The following is a 15912-nucleotide window of genomic DNA, read 5'->3' as shown; positions in this document are numbered from 1 at the left end:
AAGCTGATGAAGGTAGGTTTTATGAAGATGAGTCAAGGAACATTGAGTGGAACCAAAGCGGAACTCCTAATTATGAAGATAATGAAGATAGGTTCTACTGTGATGATGAGTTGGAGGATGTTGGAGGGAGCCAAAATGAGTACACATATGATGACGACGACCAAAAGCTTCATGGAACACTTGACGCATGGGAAGGGCAGTTCGAGTGATAAAGAGCACATGGTCTGCTGGTGTTTAAAGGCAAGTGTGATCCTATTTCTTTTTTTTTAAGAAAGAGAGTATGATGCGGACATCTTTTCAACAAATTCCAAGTCCAGGTTAGGGAAGTAGCAAGGTAACAAATTTCATCAGGTATGTGGGGAAAGTGATTCAGAAGAGGAGGAAGACACACTTAAAATTCTAGTATATCTTTTTCTTTTAAGTGTATCTACCTGGGCGGATCTCTTAGACGGATCTCCTTTAACGGATCTCCTTTGACGGATCTCTTCGGCGGACCTCCTTTGAAGGATCTCTTCGATGGATCTCTTCGATGGATCTACATTGACGGATCTCCTTTGACGGATCTCCTTTGACGGATCTCCTTTGATGGATCTCTTCGGTGGGTCTCCTTTGAAGGATCTCTTCGATGGATCTCTTCGACGGATCTCTTCGACGGATCTCTTCGACGGATCTCTTCGACGGATCTCCTTTGATGGATCTCTCCGATGGATCTCCTTTGACGGATCTCCTTTGACGGATCTCTTCGACGGATCTACTCTACGGATCTCTTCGATGGATCTACTCAAGTATCTTCTTAGGCAGATCTACTTCAACCTATCTCCTTCAGGTATCTACTTGGATGGATCTACTTCGATGTGTCTACGTTGATGTATCTCTTTAGGTATCTACTTAGACGGATCTACTTCGATGTGTCTACGTTGATGTATCTCCTCCAGGTGTCTACTTGGGCGGATCTACTTCGATGTGTCTACGTTGATGTATCCCCTTCAGGTATCTAGTTGAGCGGACCTACTTCGACATATCTACATTGGCGCATCTACTCATCGACGTATCTACTTCCATTATCTACCTGAGTGGATCTACCTTGGCCTATCTATTCATTTTATTTCTGTTGATGTATATCTACTCCGACGGATCTACCTATTGTATCTACTTCGACCCAGATTGGCGGATCTCACTCTACATTGAATCCTAGCAGATCATATTCAGATATGGGCAATACGAACAACATGTGCACCTAATGGCGTATACCGGATGAATAACTGAGGCGGGTCCTAGAGATTACTTCCTTTACAAGGAGTGAACTTTCCTTCCTTGTTTAAGGAAGGATAGTTGCAAGCTTTCCTTCCTTAAACAAGGAAGGATATACATTCTGCCTATTTAAGTTTTCTTTCCTTCACAAGGAAGAATATACACTTACCTATTTTATCCTTTATTTTCTTTCTTTAGTTGTAACCCTAGTAGGGGTAATTACGTCTTTAGTTTTCTTTAGGGGAGGTATTTAAACCCCATCTTTGTAAGGATATACAACTTTTTATCAATCAAAATTATATCTTCTCTTTGAGAGTGTTTTTAGGGTTCATCCCTCTTAACAATGGGGATTTCTAATTCCTTCAAGTTTAGCTTGTAAATCTGGAGGTTTCACGGCTCCTTCAAGTTTAGCTTGAGAATATCTTTGGTAGTTTACGATTGAAAACTATCGCTTGTTACCCGATCTGTATCAATTAACCTCTTCCGAACAATATAATTCTTGCCATTCAACAAATTACTTACAAGGATTAAGCTTGGATTCTCATGTCCTTGTTGTAATTGTGTTTGAATAAGTAGTTTTAATTCCTTCATGGGGATTCTCCTCGTGAGATCCCAGATTCCTATTCCGATTTCTACTAGATGAAGTATTCACTCTAGATGCATCTGATTCTGCATCTAATTCTACATTTGCTTCTTCTTCAGTTTGAAGATTTGCCTCCAAATAATTCATTATCCTCATTTTAGAATTGATTAGAGAAAGATCATAAAAAACATGTTATATAAAAAGAAAATAAAATCAAAGGAAAAAATTCTTCAATAAGTCTCTCATACCATAATATATTAAAGAATCAAGAAACTTCCATTAATGCATCGATGATTATTACAACAACTACATCTCTCTATATATATATTGTTAATAGAATACAAAATGATATCAACTACATCTGTCACATAAGCAAAAATGGTTTATAACTTCCTAACAGATTTACACTAAAAACAATTCAAACATACGTATTTTAAGTGAAGTAATATGTTATTCTTGTATTTATTCCAATTTAGTTGCACTCATCTTCTGTTCTTCCTATTTATACATCTTCTATTAATGAAAAATAATAATTTTCTATTAACGTGGTTTGAAATCGCACCGTCTGATAAATGTTAAATTTAATATTGCATCTCTTTCCTAATAACCATAGAACTAAATTTACATTATCCCATATTAACTTAGGCTTAAAATAGTACTCATCCCTTTATCTATCTCAAATGTTAATCTTTTGCCCTCTCATCTATTCAAAATATTGGTTTTTACCTTCTGATCTAATATTTGGTCTTTACCCTCTCACCTAATATTTAGTAACATTTACCTCATCATCTATCTAAATTGGTGAAATTTTAATCAATGTTAAAAACTTAACTTACTTAACCGAACATGATCCCTAAAATTTTAACACATAACTATTAACTTACCATTAACAATTTAATTATTTACCGGAACTATTAATAATTTAGAAGAAACAAATAGTAGATTATGAAATAACTAAAGATTTCATTAAAATATAGATCATGAAACTAATCAAATAAATACTTCAAAGGAAAAAGAAAAAGACCCATTTTAAATAGGTTAGGACCACAAATAATACTTTAAGCCTAATAACTTGAGATCCATCAAGAGGCCACGCACAATCGAGTAATATCACGATATTTATTCAATAAAAAGAATACAAAATTTTATTCAATAGTGTAAAAGTTTGTAGTTCAATAGTCGCACTACGTGTGACCTTTTGGTCCCACGACAACAACGTTTAACGTTTCCGATACCACCACTAATAATCTATAAAAATATATTATAAAAAAATAAATACATCATTTGCTCTTAACTTTCAAAATGTTCCGATAGCCCCCAGAACGTACATAGAATGTTCAGTTAGCCATTGAACTTGCGTAAAATATAATCAATTAATCACTCGGTCTTAAAAAAGTAAGTTAAATGCGGAAGATGTATTCCACGAGTCTTAAAAAAAAGTAAAACGACTAAAATCGAAGTATACGATTCTAATATTAGAGAAGACAAATTGTGTAGTTGAGCAAGCAATAACTTCATTTTTAATCTATTTTTAATTATGTAATAACATTTTAAGATGTGTGGAATATATCTTCCGCATTTAACTTACTTTTTTACGATCGAGTTATCAATTGATTACATTTTACGCAAGTTTAGAGGTCTAACTGAACATTTTATGTAAGTTTAGAAAGCTATCAAAATACTTTAAAAGTTCAGAGAGCCAATCAAACTTTTTGGATAAGTTCAAGTTGGGTGTGTAAATGATTTATTGAGTTAAAAAAGAAGAAATAATCTATAAAAACACGCAGGGGAAACGAAGCCATCCTCACAAACAATACGACGCCGTAGCAGTATGGATGGCAAAATTACGGTCAGAAAATGGTTATCTGCCTGATATTGAAATAGCAGCGACCATTTAACAGTTGGTTGAATTGAAACATTTTGCATAACAAACACTGTAAGATCTTCTCAAAAAAACAAACACTGTAAGATCACTCTCTCTCTCCTAATACAGACAAAACCAGAGATAGATAGATAGAGAAAGAAAGGATTATCAATTTAAAATACCATCAATCTTTCTTTGTCTCTCCAATAAACAAACATTCACAACCCTAGAATTCTCCTTCCACTTCCTCTCCCTCTTTTTAATTACTGAGGTTTTTCCTCACGTAATTTATTCCTGTCATGACATCCATGGCTTCCACTTTCTCTCCTAATTCTCTCCAGCTCCGATTTTCCCTGAATTCCAAGAATTACAAGGTATTACCACCGGCAGCTCTGCTACGAGGTCGGCTGAGCAAGTTGGATCGTTATGCCCATACGATTTGTGCGGTTCAGTGTAGGAATGGAGTGGAACGACGTCGTGTTGGGAGTCCATGGGTTGTTTCTTGCTCTGCCGCGGATAATTTTGCTGGCTGGACTGATTCTGAAGATGGTGATCAAAATGTTGAATCCGATGAGAAGAAATGGCTACAAGGTATGAAAATTAGACTTCGTATGGCTACTGGTTTCTAAAATTTGGTGTATTGGGCAAATTCGAAACTTTCCATAGACAATTGAAGTAGCAGTGAAATTAGAAAATGTAGTTATTCAATAAGAATTGTTGGTCATGTTTTGAATGATTTGCTCGATGTTGAGATTGAATAACGAGCTTGTTCTTGTTACTTCTCTTGACGAGTTTGATTTGATAGATACAGCGAGATTGCTTTGTCTATCTAGTTATCAACTTAATGTTTAATTAAACTTGCAGGTTGCTCCATTTTAACAAGAGATATCTCTGGTCTTCTTCTATGTTCTAATTAATGGACTAATAACATTTTTGGAGTAGTTTGCTTTCAGGGATTGTGGGAGCTGGAGTAGCTGGAGTGATTCTTGTTGCTGGGCTTACTTTTGCAGCATTATCTCTAAGCAAGCGAAGCAATTCAAGTAAGTGGTTTACTTCTATAAAAAAAAAAATGTGCTAGGTAGTGCTGATTTGATGTTATTTGAGGATGGAGGAAGCTTTTCTGGATTTCAGTCCTTGCAACTATTCATAATTAAGCATTTGTTAATGTTCTGTTACTATTTAGCTCCGCAATTGCTTAAATTCATTGCTACACACAGGACCAAAACAATATATGGAGCCCTTGACTGCTCAGCAAGAAGTTGAATTGGTCTCCACTAGTGAGGATGCTGAAGATGGGAATAATAAGAGTGAAGAGAGCAGTGTGAAGCTAGATGATAGTGCTTTGGATAATAAGGCATCTTTGCATCAAGATCTCTCTACAACTCCAGAACTTAATGAAGCACCTAGGGAGAATGAACTTGATAATAGTCACCAAACCTCAGCAGTAGATATTGCAAACTACACAATTACTTCTAGTATTGCCACTGATGATGCTCCTGCTCAAGAAGATTTACAATATAAATCCACTTTTGATGCCAAGTTAGAAACTCCAGAAATGACTCCCAAATCTATGAACTTGTCTGATTCTGAAATTGCTGATTATAGCCTAGCTTTTAGTCTTCTTCAATCAATCCCAGAATCTGAGATAAACCTGATCAATGGTGAACCTACTGATTTGTCAAATATAAAAGACCATACCACTGATCTACAGGAGGAATTCACTGGCTCATATGCAAAAGAAAATCTTTTACTTGATTCTTCTAATGACCCTGTTCACATATCTAGTGAGCACGCGGCTGAGATTGTTTCAGAACCTGGTGTTGCACTTAAAGATGACAATGAGACTCCAACAAAAGAAAACCTTGACAGAAGTGAAGTAACAAATGCATCTACTGAAATAAATAATCCATTCCTGGAAGTAAATTACTCGAGTGAAAGTAATTCTTATGAAACAACTTCCATGACAGAACCAGCCTATCCAATTGTAAATGAACAGGACATGGTTGCTAATAATGATACAAACAGAAGCAGGGCAATTTTTGAGTCTGAGCCTTTCAGTGGTTCCTTCTCTTCTGCCGGTATACCTGCTCCATCTGCAGTTTTCGAAGCTCTGCAGATCTCTCCTGGAAAAGTGTTGGTTCCTGCGGTTGTTGACCAGGCACAGGGACAAGCATTATCTGCACTGCAAGTTTTAAAGGTGTGTGTAACCTCATGTGTATCACTTTCCTTTTGAGTGTTGGTAGAGCACTAGTGTTTATCACTGTATAGATAAGTTGATTTGCAGTTATTGATGGATCTCTATTCAGGTTATTGAGGCTGATGTCCAACCTGGTGATCTTTGTACACGCCGAGAGTATGCTCGTTGGTTGGTTGCTGCGAGCAGTGCTCTTTCAAGGTATATGTGTTTCTTGTTTGTATGACTGTGACTGCTAGAATTGTATTCTAAATAGTTGGTAACCAATCAGCAACACAAAAGTGAATAACAGAAGCATATGATTGCACTTATGACTGGTTTTTTTATTGATTGAAGGAACACTTTGTCAAAAGTTTATCCTGCAATGTATATAGAGAATGCTACTGAACTAGCATTTGATGACATTACACCTGATGACCCAGATTTTTCATCAATTCAAGGTAAAGATGGTATCTTTCGCTGTTTATAATTCAAGAGACAGCAATGTTTTGTTGCTTATTAATAACCACCTGAAATGGAACTTTTAGGTTTGGCTGAAGCAGGACTTATCTCAAGCAAGCTTTCAAGTTATGATTTGGTTTCTTCCTCTGATGGAAGCCATGGTCCATTTTACTTCTCTCCTGAAAGGTAAACAGATGAGATACTGCAATATTGACTGTCTCATTCTGTTATTTGTTAGTTTTCATCTTCTGATTCTAACTCTTCACGAGCTGTTTGGAATATAAAATTGAATGGCTTTATGACCTTGAGCATTTTATTTACTATCATTCTTTGATATAAATGCATCATACATGATAATCAAAGATGCCCATATAGCCTAGGACCTAGAGCATTAATGGCCTGCTATAATGGACTCAGACTCATCCTCTGATTGTTCTATTATACCTTTCTAATTATATAATATGGTGGAGTTGCGTAATGTAATATTGTGTGGTCTGAAATGCACTTTAACTTTATTCTACCATGATTTGTTTCTTTTTACATTTTACTTATCTAGTGTTTCAATCCAGTCCTTTATCCCGGCAGGATCTTGTCAGCTGGAAGATGGCCCTTGAGAAAAGACAACTCCCAGAAGCCGATAGAAAGGTCACTTGAGTTAAAAGCTTCTTTATTTGCTACTTAAATTCATGCTGTTGAAGGTCACTGATTGTGCACATTATTTTCCTTATTTGGCTGTGTAGATATTGTACCAACTTTCTGGTTTTAGAGATGTTGATAAAATAAATCCAGATGCTTGGCCTGCACTTATAGCTGATTTGTCTGCAGCAGATCAGGGAATAATATCACTTGCATTTGGTGAGTCATTTTTTCACTGGGCTATCTGGATTTCGTTTGATTTTTAGGACTTTGATTATTGTGTACTCTTGCCTCAATTTTCCTTTCAGGTTGCACAAGATTATTCCAGCCTGATAAACCTGTTACAAAGGCCCAAGCTGCTATAGCTCTCGCAACAGGTGAGGGTGCTGATATTGTCAATGAGGAGCTTGCACGTATCGTAGCAGAATCTATTGCAGAAAATGCAGTGTCTGCACATAATGCTTTAGTAGCCCAAGTTGAGCAGGATATCAATGCAAGTTTTGAGAAGGAGCTTTTCATAGAAAGGGAAAAGATCAATGCTGTGGAGAAGATGGCTGAAGAGGCAAGACTGGAATTAGAAAGGTTGAGAACTGAAAGGGAAGCAGATAATATTGCTCTGATGAAGGAGCGAGCTGCCATTGAAGCTGAAATGGAAATGTTTTCTAGATTAAGAAGCGAAGTGGAAGAGCAGTTGCAAAGCCTTCTGAGTAGCAAGGTGGAGATATCTTATGAAAAAGAAAGAATTAGCAAACTGCAGAAAGAAGCAGAAAATGAAAAGCAGCAGATTTCCCGGTTACAATATGACCTAGAGGTTGAACGGAAGGCCTTGTCCATGGCCAGGTAAAAAAGGAAACAATAATATTCTCATCTTCATTTCTAGTTATGCTATAACCAGCATTGCCAAAAAAATCTGCATAATTCACAAACAAATATAAGATGATAGTATGATTGGTTTGAAAATATTATGCTTAGTTCTTGTCTGTGGCTTAGCGGATGCAAAGCTTCAATACATCTATATAAACCATCGTATACTGATTTAGCTTTTGTTTTGAGCCTCAAAATGACTACGACTTCTTTAGAACAATGACCATTTCTTTATGGAAATCTATCAATGTAAACCATATATAGTGGACATTCGCAATTTTGTTCTTGAAGAGAATATATTTATATATATATATATAAGAGAAACAGCAAACCTCTCATGCATCTAGAGATTAGAGAAAACAGTGGAGCTAGTCTTTTGGTTCTGTGGAAATGAAGGGGCTGGAAATAAATATTATTTTATTTCCTTCTACTTTTTTGGCCTATTCAAGGCTGTCTCAATTTGTTGCAGTTTTTTTCTCCTAAAGGATAAGCAACCCTCTTTATGATTCATCCCATGCCCTTATATTGTGTAGTGTGTATTATGTTGTATATGGGAACCATATATTCCCTACTACAGTAGTATTAATGGAGATAACAGTTTATTGTGTCCTAGTTAACCAAGTACCTAGGATTTGACAAATTATGTTCATTTCAGTCTCTCTTAATTTAATATGTATTGGTGCTCAAATTTTTTAATATCATCCATTTTCCCAACTTTATGCATTTCATACCTTGTAATTCTTCAGGGCTTGGGCTGAAGACGAAGCAAAAAGAGCAAGAGAGCACGCAAGAGTCATCGAAGAGGCTAGAGATCGTTGGGAGAGGCATGGCATCAAGGTTGTAGTAGACAATGATCTCCGAGAGGAGAGCTCAGCTGGAGTTACATGGGTTACGGCTGGAAAGCAGTTCTCAACAGAAGCAACAGTTAGCAGGGCTGAAAATGTGGTGGATAAGCTAAAGCTAATGGCAGATAATGTAAAAGGTAAATCAAAGGAGGTTATTCACAAGGTTATAGAGAAGATACTGGCCTTAATCTCAATGTTGAAGGAGTGGGCCTCAAAGACTAGTAGAGAAGCCAAAGAAGTTAAAGATGCTACTATCTTGAAGGCAAAGGGATCAATGCAGGAGTTGAGGCAAAACTCATCGGAATTTAGTTCGGCCGTTAAGGAGAAAGCAAGAGAGTCAATCCAAGGGGTACAACAAAGTACTGCAGAACTTAGTTCAACTTTGATGGAAGGCGCAAAGCGGGCTGCAGGAGATTGCAGGGAAAATGTAGAGAAATTTACTCAGAAGTTCAAATCATGAATGTTGTTCTTGTTCTTATTTATAGCACAAAACAATAAAGTTTGCCAGCAAATTGTTGTTGACAAGATTGAAATACCTTGTATTATTTTTTCTGTTTCTCGCCTCTTTTTTTCAAGAAATATCCATATGATATGATGTAACAGTTTATATAGACAGAAAATTGCAATTTTGACTTTTGTGTCAAAGATCTTGATAAAACCAATCTTGCCTGGAGATTTGAAATATTAACTGCAAAATGCAACTTTATTCCTAGAGCTTCAAATCAGAATGTAAGAATCTGTGGTTGTAGACTTCAGGCACATGAATTTGTTCTTTGAGCTCATAGTAGAAGCCGAATTGAATAGTTAGGAGTTTATTGTGTCAGATTTTAATTTTATTTTTAATTTTATTTTATTTTTACACGATCAAAGGCTAAATCATCAATTCTTGTAAGGAAAGTCAATTAATTCAAAGCAACAAGCTTGGACAATTTATGCAACTACTTTAAGAGCAAGGACCAACCTCAAGGATTTAGAATCAAACGTGCTATTTTAATATATGATTTATGTAATTAACCGATCTTAAGAGCAAGAACCAGCTTTAAGGAACAACAATGGTGTAGAAATAAACGTGATACGCTGTAAAGCTCAAGAAATGGATTCAAATGGGACATCGTCGACATGATACATAGCCAACCCAGAGATCTTCAACAAAAGATAAAGCAAATTTTCAGAGCAGAACTAAGCTCCCATTCATCTCTTGCAAAGTTTTTTGAGACCCCCGAAATAAAATCGAATAAGTAGAGTGATGACATTGCAAAATAAAATTGAATAAGTAGAGTGATTACATTGCCATTTTACGAGATTGCTACTTAACGATAATATTCACCAGGGAATGTCAACATAAAATTCATGACATCCATAGGAGTGCAAAACATATGCCATGAAAGGAAATTGGCTGTGACTAGAAACATTGCAATGAATGAAGACCTTAACATACACTATGCAAGACTTCAAAGAGCTACACAGATATTTATCATGATAGGATAAACCCATTGACAATGATATTTATCAATGAATACATGTGAAAACAGGAAGGTGAACACTTTACAGGATTTTCCAGGCATAGGCTGTGATGTTATCAAAGTAGACCTCAGGTTTCCAGAAAATAAGAAAATTCAACTCATTTAAATAGGATGCAAGTAAACCTGAAACCCATTTCATATCCAACAGTAAATGGCACACAAAAAAAGGAATTTAGATTATAAGCTAGTTAGGAAATTAAACAGACATCATTTCCATTACAAATCAAAAATGAAGTTTCAGAATAGAATCCGCTGTCTCTAAACAAAAATAAAATACTCTAGTTGACATTTTTAGCTCAAAGATGGAACCCAATCGAATTAGAGCATCCTCACTTCTTCTTCTCACCACCTCCAGTGGCCCTGTAACAGAGAAAACAAAACTCAACCTTTAAGACTATATTCATCCTCTAAGACTACCCAAAACAAGGAAATTGCACTTGAAAAATATTTCATATAAAAACATTATGTCCTAGAAAAGTACCTCATCTTTCGGAGAACACTAGACATCTCCTCTCTCTTCCTCTTAGCTCTCTTGTGGGTGCCCAATTTTCGTTTGGCCACCTTCAAAGCACGCTTGTCCTTGCCAACTTTCAGAAGCTCAGTGATTCTTTTTTCATATGGAGCAAATCCAGCAACTTCCCTTATCAAACTCTTCACGAAGTGCACCCTTTTACTGGTTTTCTGCACACATCAACCATTACAAAATAAGCAGTCCATTATGCAATAGCATAAAAAGCCCATCTAATTTTATGCAGACCGCCAACATACAAATAGCAGGATAAAGAAAATGTGTGATAGCAAGTCCCCAAGCAAATGCCATGAATGACAGCAATTTATTTCCTAGAACACAAAATCCAACTGCATGTAGCATCTCCAATGTGCACATAACATACAAATTTATTTCTTGCTAGTATACCTCTTGAAGTTCAATCTAAAATATATCACTATTAAACAAACAAGATAGCAAAGTGTAAAATACACTATGAAAATTAGAATTAAATTTTTAGAGAAAATATACAAAAATATAAAATAGAGTAATAGACTATTGAAATTTGCTAAAAAGGATCAACTTACTCCTTTGCGATCTGCAGGTCGTGGAGCTAATTCTTTCTTGGTTACAATATGACCTTTGTTCAGTCCAACCAAGAGGCCTGTTTTGGGAGCCATCACCTACAGTAATTCAAATCATTCAAAATGAATCATTTATCAGAAGATTAACAGCACTATTTACACTAACTATTAAACCCATTCATTAGTCGGTAAACTTCCAAGTGAGTCTACTGCTACAGATAATCCAAAAGCGATTACTGAAGCATTTAAAATACATAACCTAAGCAGATAATGGCCCAAAACCCTATATCTATATACACAAACAAAATTGATGTAAGAAGCTCCTATCCTTCTAGGAACATTCACAACACAAAAATAAGCAATCCAGACTGAAACTCATAACAACAACCGATGAGTCTATATTACTTAAGAAAAAGAACACAAAAATTTCCCATTGCAACAGATAAATGAAACTAAACAATAGAAACAAAAACTGCATTGCACAGAAAGAAATCTGGAAACAGATTTTGGTTTTTTCGAATCTTTTATGCTAATAAAACTACAGGCATAATAGATAGTCTCAGTCAATCGACCAAATATACGACTGCTTACACATAAAATTTCACTTCTATATTATATATTACATGAAGGAGATATTATATATTACATGAAGGAGAAGCTTGATTCCATAGAAAAAGAGATAATCAACACCGAAAGAAAAATTGAAGACGAAGAGGGAAGAGTTACCTCTAGAAATGTGGAGTAGCTGAATCCGGCGGCTTGTTGAAGGGAGATTAGGGTTTTTGTGAGCTCTTTTATAGCCTCGTTCTGGACACGCGAGAGTAAGCAAAAATCATATTTAAACCCTAAACTTCATACAATTATTCTATTCAGTCCTTGTACTGTTATTTGTGTTAAATAAATTTCCTAAAGTTGTATTTTTTTATTTAATTGAGTTTTTAAAATTTTATTTTTATTTCCTTTCAAAAAACATCTACTTTTTCCTACCAAAAAGAAAACAATTACTTTTATTTAACTGATACTGAACGTGAACTCTTGTTTTTTTTATTTAATTGAAGTGTTTTCTACATGATAGTTCAATTTATGATGGATTTTGATCAATTGAAATAAAATAATCAAATGTGCTGATTTTTGGACTAAAGCATTTTGAAGCATTATTTTTATTATTTATCTTGATTCAAGTGAACCGTTTCTTAAAATAAAAATAAAAATTAGTGAACCGTAGTTACACATATTGAGCATTCAACCTGATTAAACAATTTGGTGTGAACTCGATTCAAACTATGTTTTTTTATTATAAAAATGCTAATAATCCATTAAATAAGAAAATCACAAATAAGATACGAAAGCACTAAGAATAAAACTTCGCATACGTATAAGTTATATCTATTACAGGATCTATTAAGGTAAGAAAAAAGATTATGAAAAGCAGAAAAAACCATTAAAGGTATGACTAACCTAAACAATGAATGGAACATATATTTCTCGTAATTCTAAATTCGAAGAGGAATAACTGTAATCCAATTTTCATCATCTGAACCATTCTGAACCTTGAAATCAAAGTTATTTATTTTGCAACCACTTAGATCCAATGATCTACATATAATGTAGATGTGGGACATCAATTGACCTTCAGGATCAAATGACTTTTCTATGTGGGGAGCGGTCCCTAGGAGCACTCCGACGCCCAAGTTAGTTCTGCAAAAGATAGAGAGATAGTGTATTAAGTAAGAGAGAGAAAGTAATCAGATCTTTTATTGGTCGCTTGAGAGCTCCTTTTATAGATGAGGGGCACCTTCTTGGTGGGCTATGAGTCTAAAGAGGGGGTTAAGTTGGGTTAGACTGGCTCATATCCCTTATCAAGTAGCCCCCCGAACTGAACCGTCTGTCGAACCATTACATGTGAGTGTCTTACTTGTATGGTCGGTTTATTGATTCAGATTTTTTTCCCTGATGTTAGGTGCTCGATGACGCTAATCGGATAGCACCTTAGTGGCGCAGTTCACGCCACACGCTTCGTGGAAGCCGTGTACCGCAATGGGTGAGAAAACGCTTATTCTTTCACGAGTGGTTCAATCTGCCAAGAGCATTGATGAGGCATGACTGTAGTTGCGGCGCGTGAGTGCCATATGTCGGTTTTGGTATGGTTGTGCTTGTTCGAGACGTCGTTTGATTTTTCTACGGGCTATAAAAAGTCGTTGTGTTGTATTTTTATCGGTTTTCTTCATTCCTAATTTCTTCCTTCATATTGTGAAATTTCTTGGGGAAAAGCATTTTCTCTCCACTCTCCATTGTTGTTTGTGCTTCGGTCTTCGTTTGGAAACGAGGAGTTTGCTTGCTACGTGCTTGAGTTACTTTTTCAGCGTCACTTGCAAAGACGAGGTCAGTCTTCTATATCCCGAGTCATCTTCTGGTTTTCCTGCTTGTCTTTGTGAGTTTGTGTATTTCGGGGTGCTTTGGGTGTGCTTTAGTATGTCTGGGGATTCTTCACGGGAGCAATTAATGAAGTTAGCTTCCATTGCTCCTGGTGATTTTGCCCTGAGGGACTTTGGTCGTGCTCGTCAGAGAAAATGCAAGGCAGATTATCCGCCATTTTGTTACTTTCTCTAAAGACATGAAGAATTCTGACATCCCAACTTCTATTTATGAGCTCAAAACATGCACAAATAAGGTTGTTAATTACATGTACTCGAGTTACCATCTCTATTGTTGATTCAAGAAACTGCTAAATTAGAATCACTCTCCATAATAAGATGGCATTACCTAAACTCTATGCAAGCTCCAATCCTTTATAGATAACCCATAACTCCGCTTGAATAGCTGAACAAATACCAATGTTGAGCGCAAAACCTAAAATCTGATTTCCTTATCGATTTTTGATAACTCCCCCACCCCTTGCTGGCCCGGGGTTGCCTTTGCTACAAGCATCGGTATTCGGCTTGAACACGTTAATAGTCGAAGGATGCCATTGCACCTAAATCTCTCGTCTAAAACTAGTGTTTATGTTCCTCTCCCTGTCCATCCTATAGGCAATTGCATTTACTTCAAAACTGGTTCTAAAGAAGTCGATCATCATCTGAAGTTGTTGATCCTTCCATTCAAACACTCTAATGCAATGCCATTTTCTAGGGCTGTAATCGAGCCGACCCGAGCCGAGCTTTGGCCTGTTCAAGCTCGGCTCGCTATAAAATTAACGAGCTCGAGCTCGAGCCGAGCTTGCTATAAAATTAACGAGCCGAACCCGAGCCGAGTTTTGGCTTGCTCAACGAGCTTGAGTCGAGCTTCGAGCCTAAAATCCTTTGTTGGACTTGGTTCATTAAGAAAATTATCTAACCATGAATTGTTTGTGAGTAAATTGTTAATTATATTTGTGAAGTTTGCTCGCAAATAACTCTTTAATTGTGTACATAAACAAGCTCACAAGCAAAGTTCGTGAATAAATAAACAAGATGCTTACAAATAGTTCGTCTATTACTCATTTATTATGTTTGTGAACGGCCTCATCTAATAGCAAATGAAATAATATTAAGTTTAGATATTTGTGAACTAACACAAAACTATATAGTTTTCTACAAAACTAAAATTTGTTCATAAATGTTCTAATCGAGCCTGCTCGTGAGCTTTCGAGCCGACCTTTGGTCTGCTCAAGCTTGGCTCGTTTACGAACCGAGCCCGTAAATCGTGTTCACGAGCGGCTCGTTTACAAATCGAGCCGAGTCGAGCCGAGCTTTTATCGAGCCGATCACCGAGCCGCTCATAAGCGACTCTGTTCATTTACAACCCTACCATTTCCAGACCCATCAATTAGTGATAGAGAATAAAAATTTCCAATTTCTATCGAACTCCGGATGAGAAAAATAATAAGATTAAACATTACCTAATATTGCAGGTTCATCGAGTTCCAAAACTTCCGCAAACTGTATGGAATAAAAATATCTCAAATTTGTTTTGCTTTTAGGCGATCCCTCAAAATGTGTAGTGTAGTCACCGAATATAAATTACAATTGGAGCAAACATCTGATTCGGTAAAGCCTCATCGAAGACGCTTATAGTTCCCCATTACTTTTCCATAAATCACAATCCACAAAAATGTGCAGATTTTATATAGAACTTGAATATGCCAAATGCTCTTCCAATTAACATTTTTGCAGATTCTCATTACCACCCAATTGCACAATATATGTAGACTTAATAGCGAAAGAGCCATTAGGAGACTAAGCCCAGCAAAAACTGTCGTGATTATCAATGTTATCATTAATAAAAATGTTGTTGAGTTTGTTGGTGATATCCTCTATTAAATAGCCTTCTAATAAATCTCATCGCCAACCGGTCAGACTCCAATAGCCACCGAATTGAATTTCTCCATCAAAGGGATGGAAAAATTGATAATAAAGAAGATAAGTTAGTCGAGTAGCCAAGGATTTGTCCAAAACAAAATATCTTAGTCGTTACCAATTTTATATCTCATATCAACAACCATTACTGACTTTGCTTTAACAATTCATCTCTATAGGTTTAAAGTTAAATGTTTTTTCTCGATAGAGTTAAAGGAATATGTAGTACGAAAATACTTTACACGAAGAATTCTACTCCATAATTGATCGGTTTCTTTGAAACATCTCCAACCCAATTTGGCAAAA

At 36.1% G+C, this 15912-nt stretch overlaps 2 protein-coding genes across 3 annotated transcripts; one reads left to right on the top strand and one right to left on the bottom strand.

Annotated features, from left to right (window-relative positions):
• The first annotated feature begins 3750 nt into the window (after window positions 1-3750).
• Window positions 3751-9325, top strand: LOC136225344 (uncharacterized). Of its 2 annotated transcripts, none has more exons than XM_066013426.1 (10): window positions 3751-4289; window positions 4652-4738; window positions 4916-5895; window positions 6005-6093; window positions 6229-6332; window positions 6420-6519; window positions 6903-6978; window positions 7074-7188; window positions 7278-7809; window positions 8580-9325. In XM_066013426.1, the coding sequence occupies exons 1-10, from the start codon at window positions 3998-4000 to the stop codon at window positions 9136-9138; spliced, it is 2934 nt and encodes a 977-aa protein (XP_065869498.1). In that variant the 5' UTR covers window positions 3751-3997; the 3' UTR covers window positions 9139-9325. The 2 variants fall into 2 exon arrangements, with proteins under 2 accessions (XP_065869498.1, XP_065869499.1); XM_066013427.1 differs by having other exon boundaries at window positions 4147-4289; window positions 4641-4738.
• Window positions 9326-10353: 1028 nt separating this feature from the next.
• Window positions 10354-12110, bottom strand: LOC136225370 (large ribosomal subunit protein eL36y-like). The gene is made up of 4 exons (XM_066013428.1): window positions 11999-12110; window positions 11276-11371; window positions 10683-10882; window positions 10354-10561 (listed from the first exon to the last, which is right to left on the bottom strand). The coding sequence occupies exons 2-4, from the start codon at window positions 11366-11368 to the stop codon at window positions 10531-10533; spliced, it is 324 nt and encodes a 107-aa protein (XP_065869500.1). The 5' UTR covers window positions 11369-11371; window positions 11999-12110; the 3' UTR covers window positions 10354-10530.
• Window positions 12111-15912: the final 3802 nt, after the last annotated feature.

This window comes from Euphorbia lathyris, chromosome 1 (genome assembly GCF_963576675.1).
Source record: "Euphorbia lathyris chromosome 1, ddEupLath1.1, whole genome shotgun sequence".
Taxonomy (NCBI): Eukaryota; Viridiplantae; Streptophyta; class Magnoliopsida; order Malpighiales; family Euphorbiaceae; genus Euphorbia; species Euphorbia lathyris.
This window is presented reverse-complemented; position numbering and strand designations above follow the sequence as displayed.

What these genes read in the sequence shown, in the direction of transcription:
- LOC136225344 (XM_066013426.1), top strand. Translation starts at nt 3,998, where the DNA reads ATGACATCCATGGCTTCCACTTTCTCTCCTAATTCTCTCCAGCTCCGA. An exon ending in TGAGAAGAAATGGCTACAAG is followed by an intron (nt 4,290 to 4,651) that starts GTATGAAAATTA and finishes GTTTGCTTTCAG; the next exon opens with GGATTGTGGGAGCTGGAGTA. An exon ending in AGATTTTTCATCAATTCAAG is followed by an intron (nt 6,333 to 6,419) that starts GTAAAGATGGTA and finishes TGGAACTTTTAG; the next exon opens with GTTTGGCTGAAGCAGGACTT.
- LOC136225370 (XM_066013428.1), bottom strand. Translation starts at nt 11,368, where the DNA reads ATGGCTCCCAAAACAGGCCTCTTGGTTGGACTGAACAAAGGTCATATT. An exon ending in GACCTGCAGATCGCAAAGGA is followed by an intron (nt 10,883 to 11,275) that starts GTAAGTTGATCC and finishes TGATGTGTGCAG; the next exon opens with AAAACCAGTAAAAGGGTGCA. An exon ending in AGTGTTCTCCGAAAGATGAG is followed by an intron (nt 10,562 to 10,682) that starts GTACTTTTCTAG and finishes TCTCTGTTACAG; the next exon opens with GGCCACTGGAGGTGGTGAGA.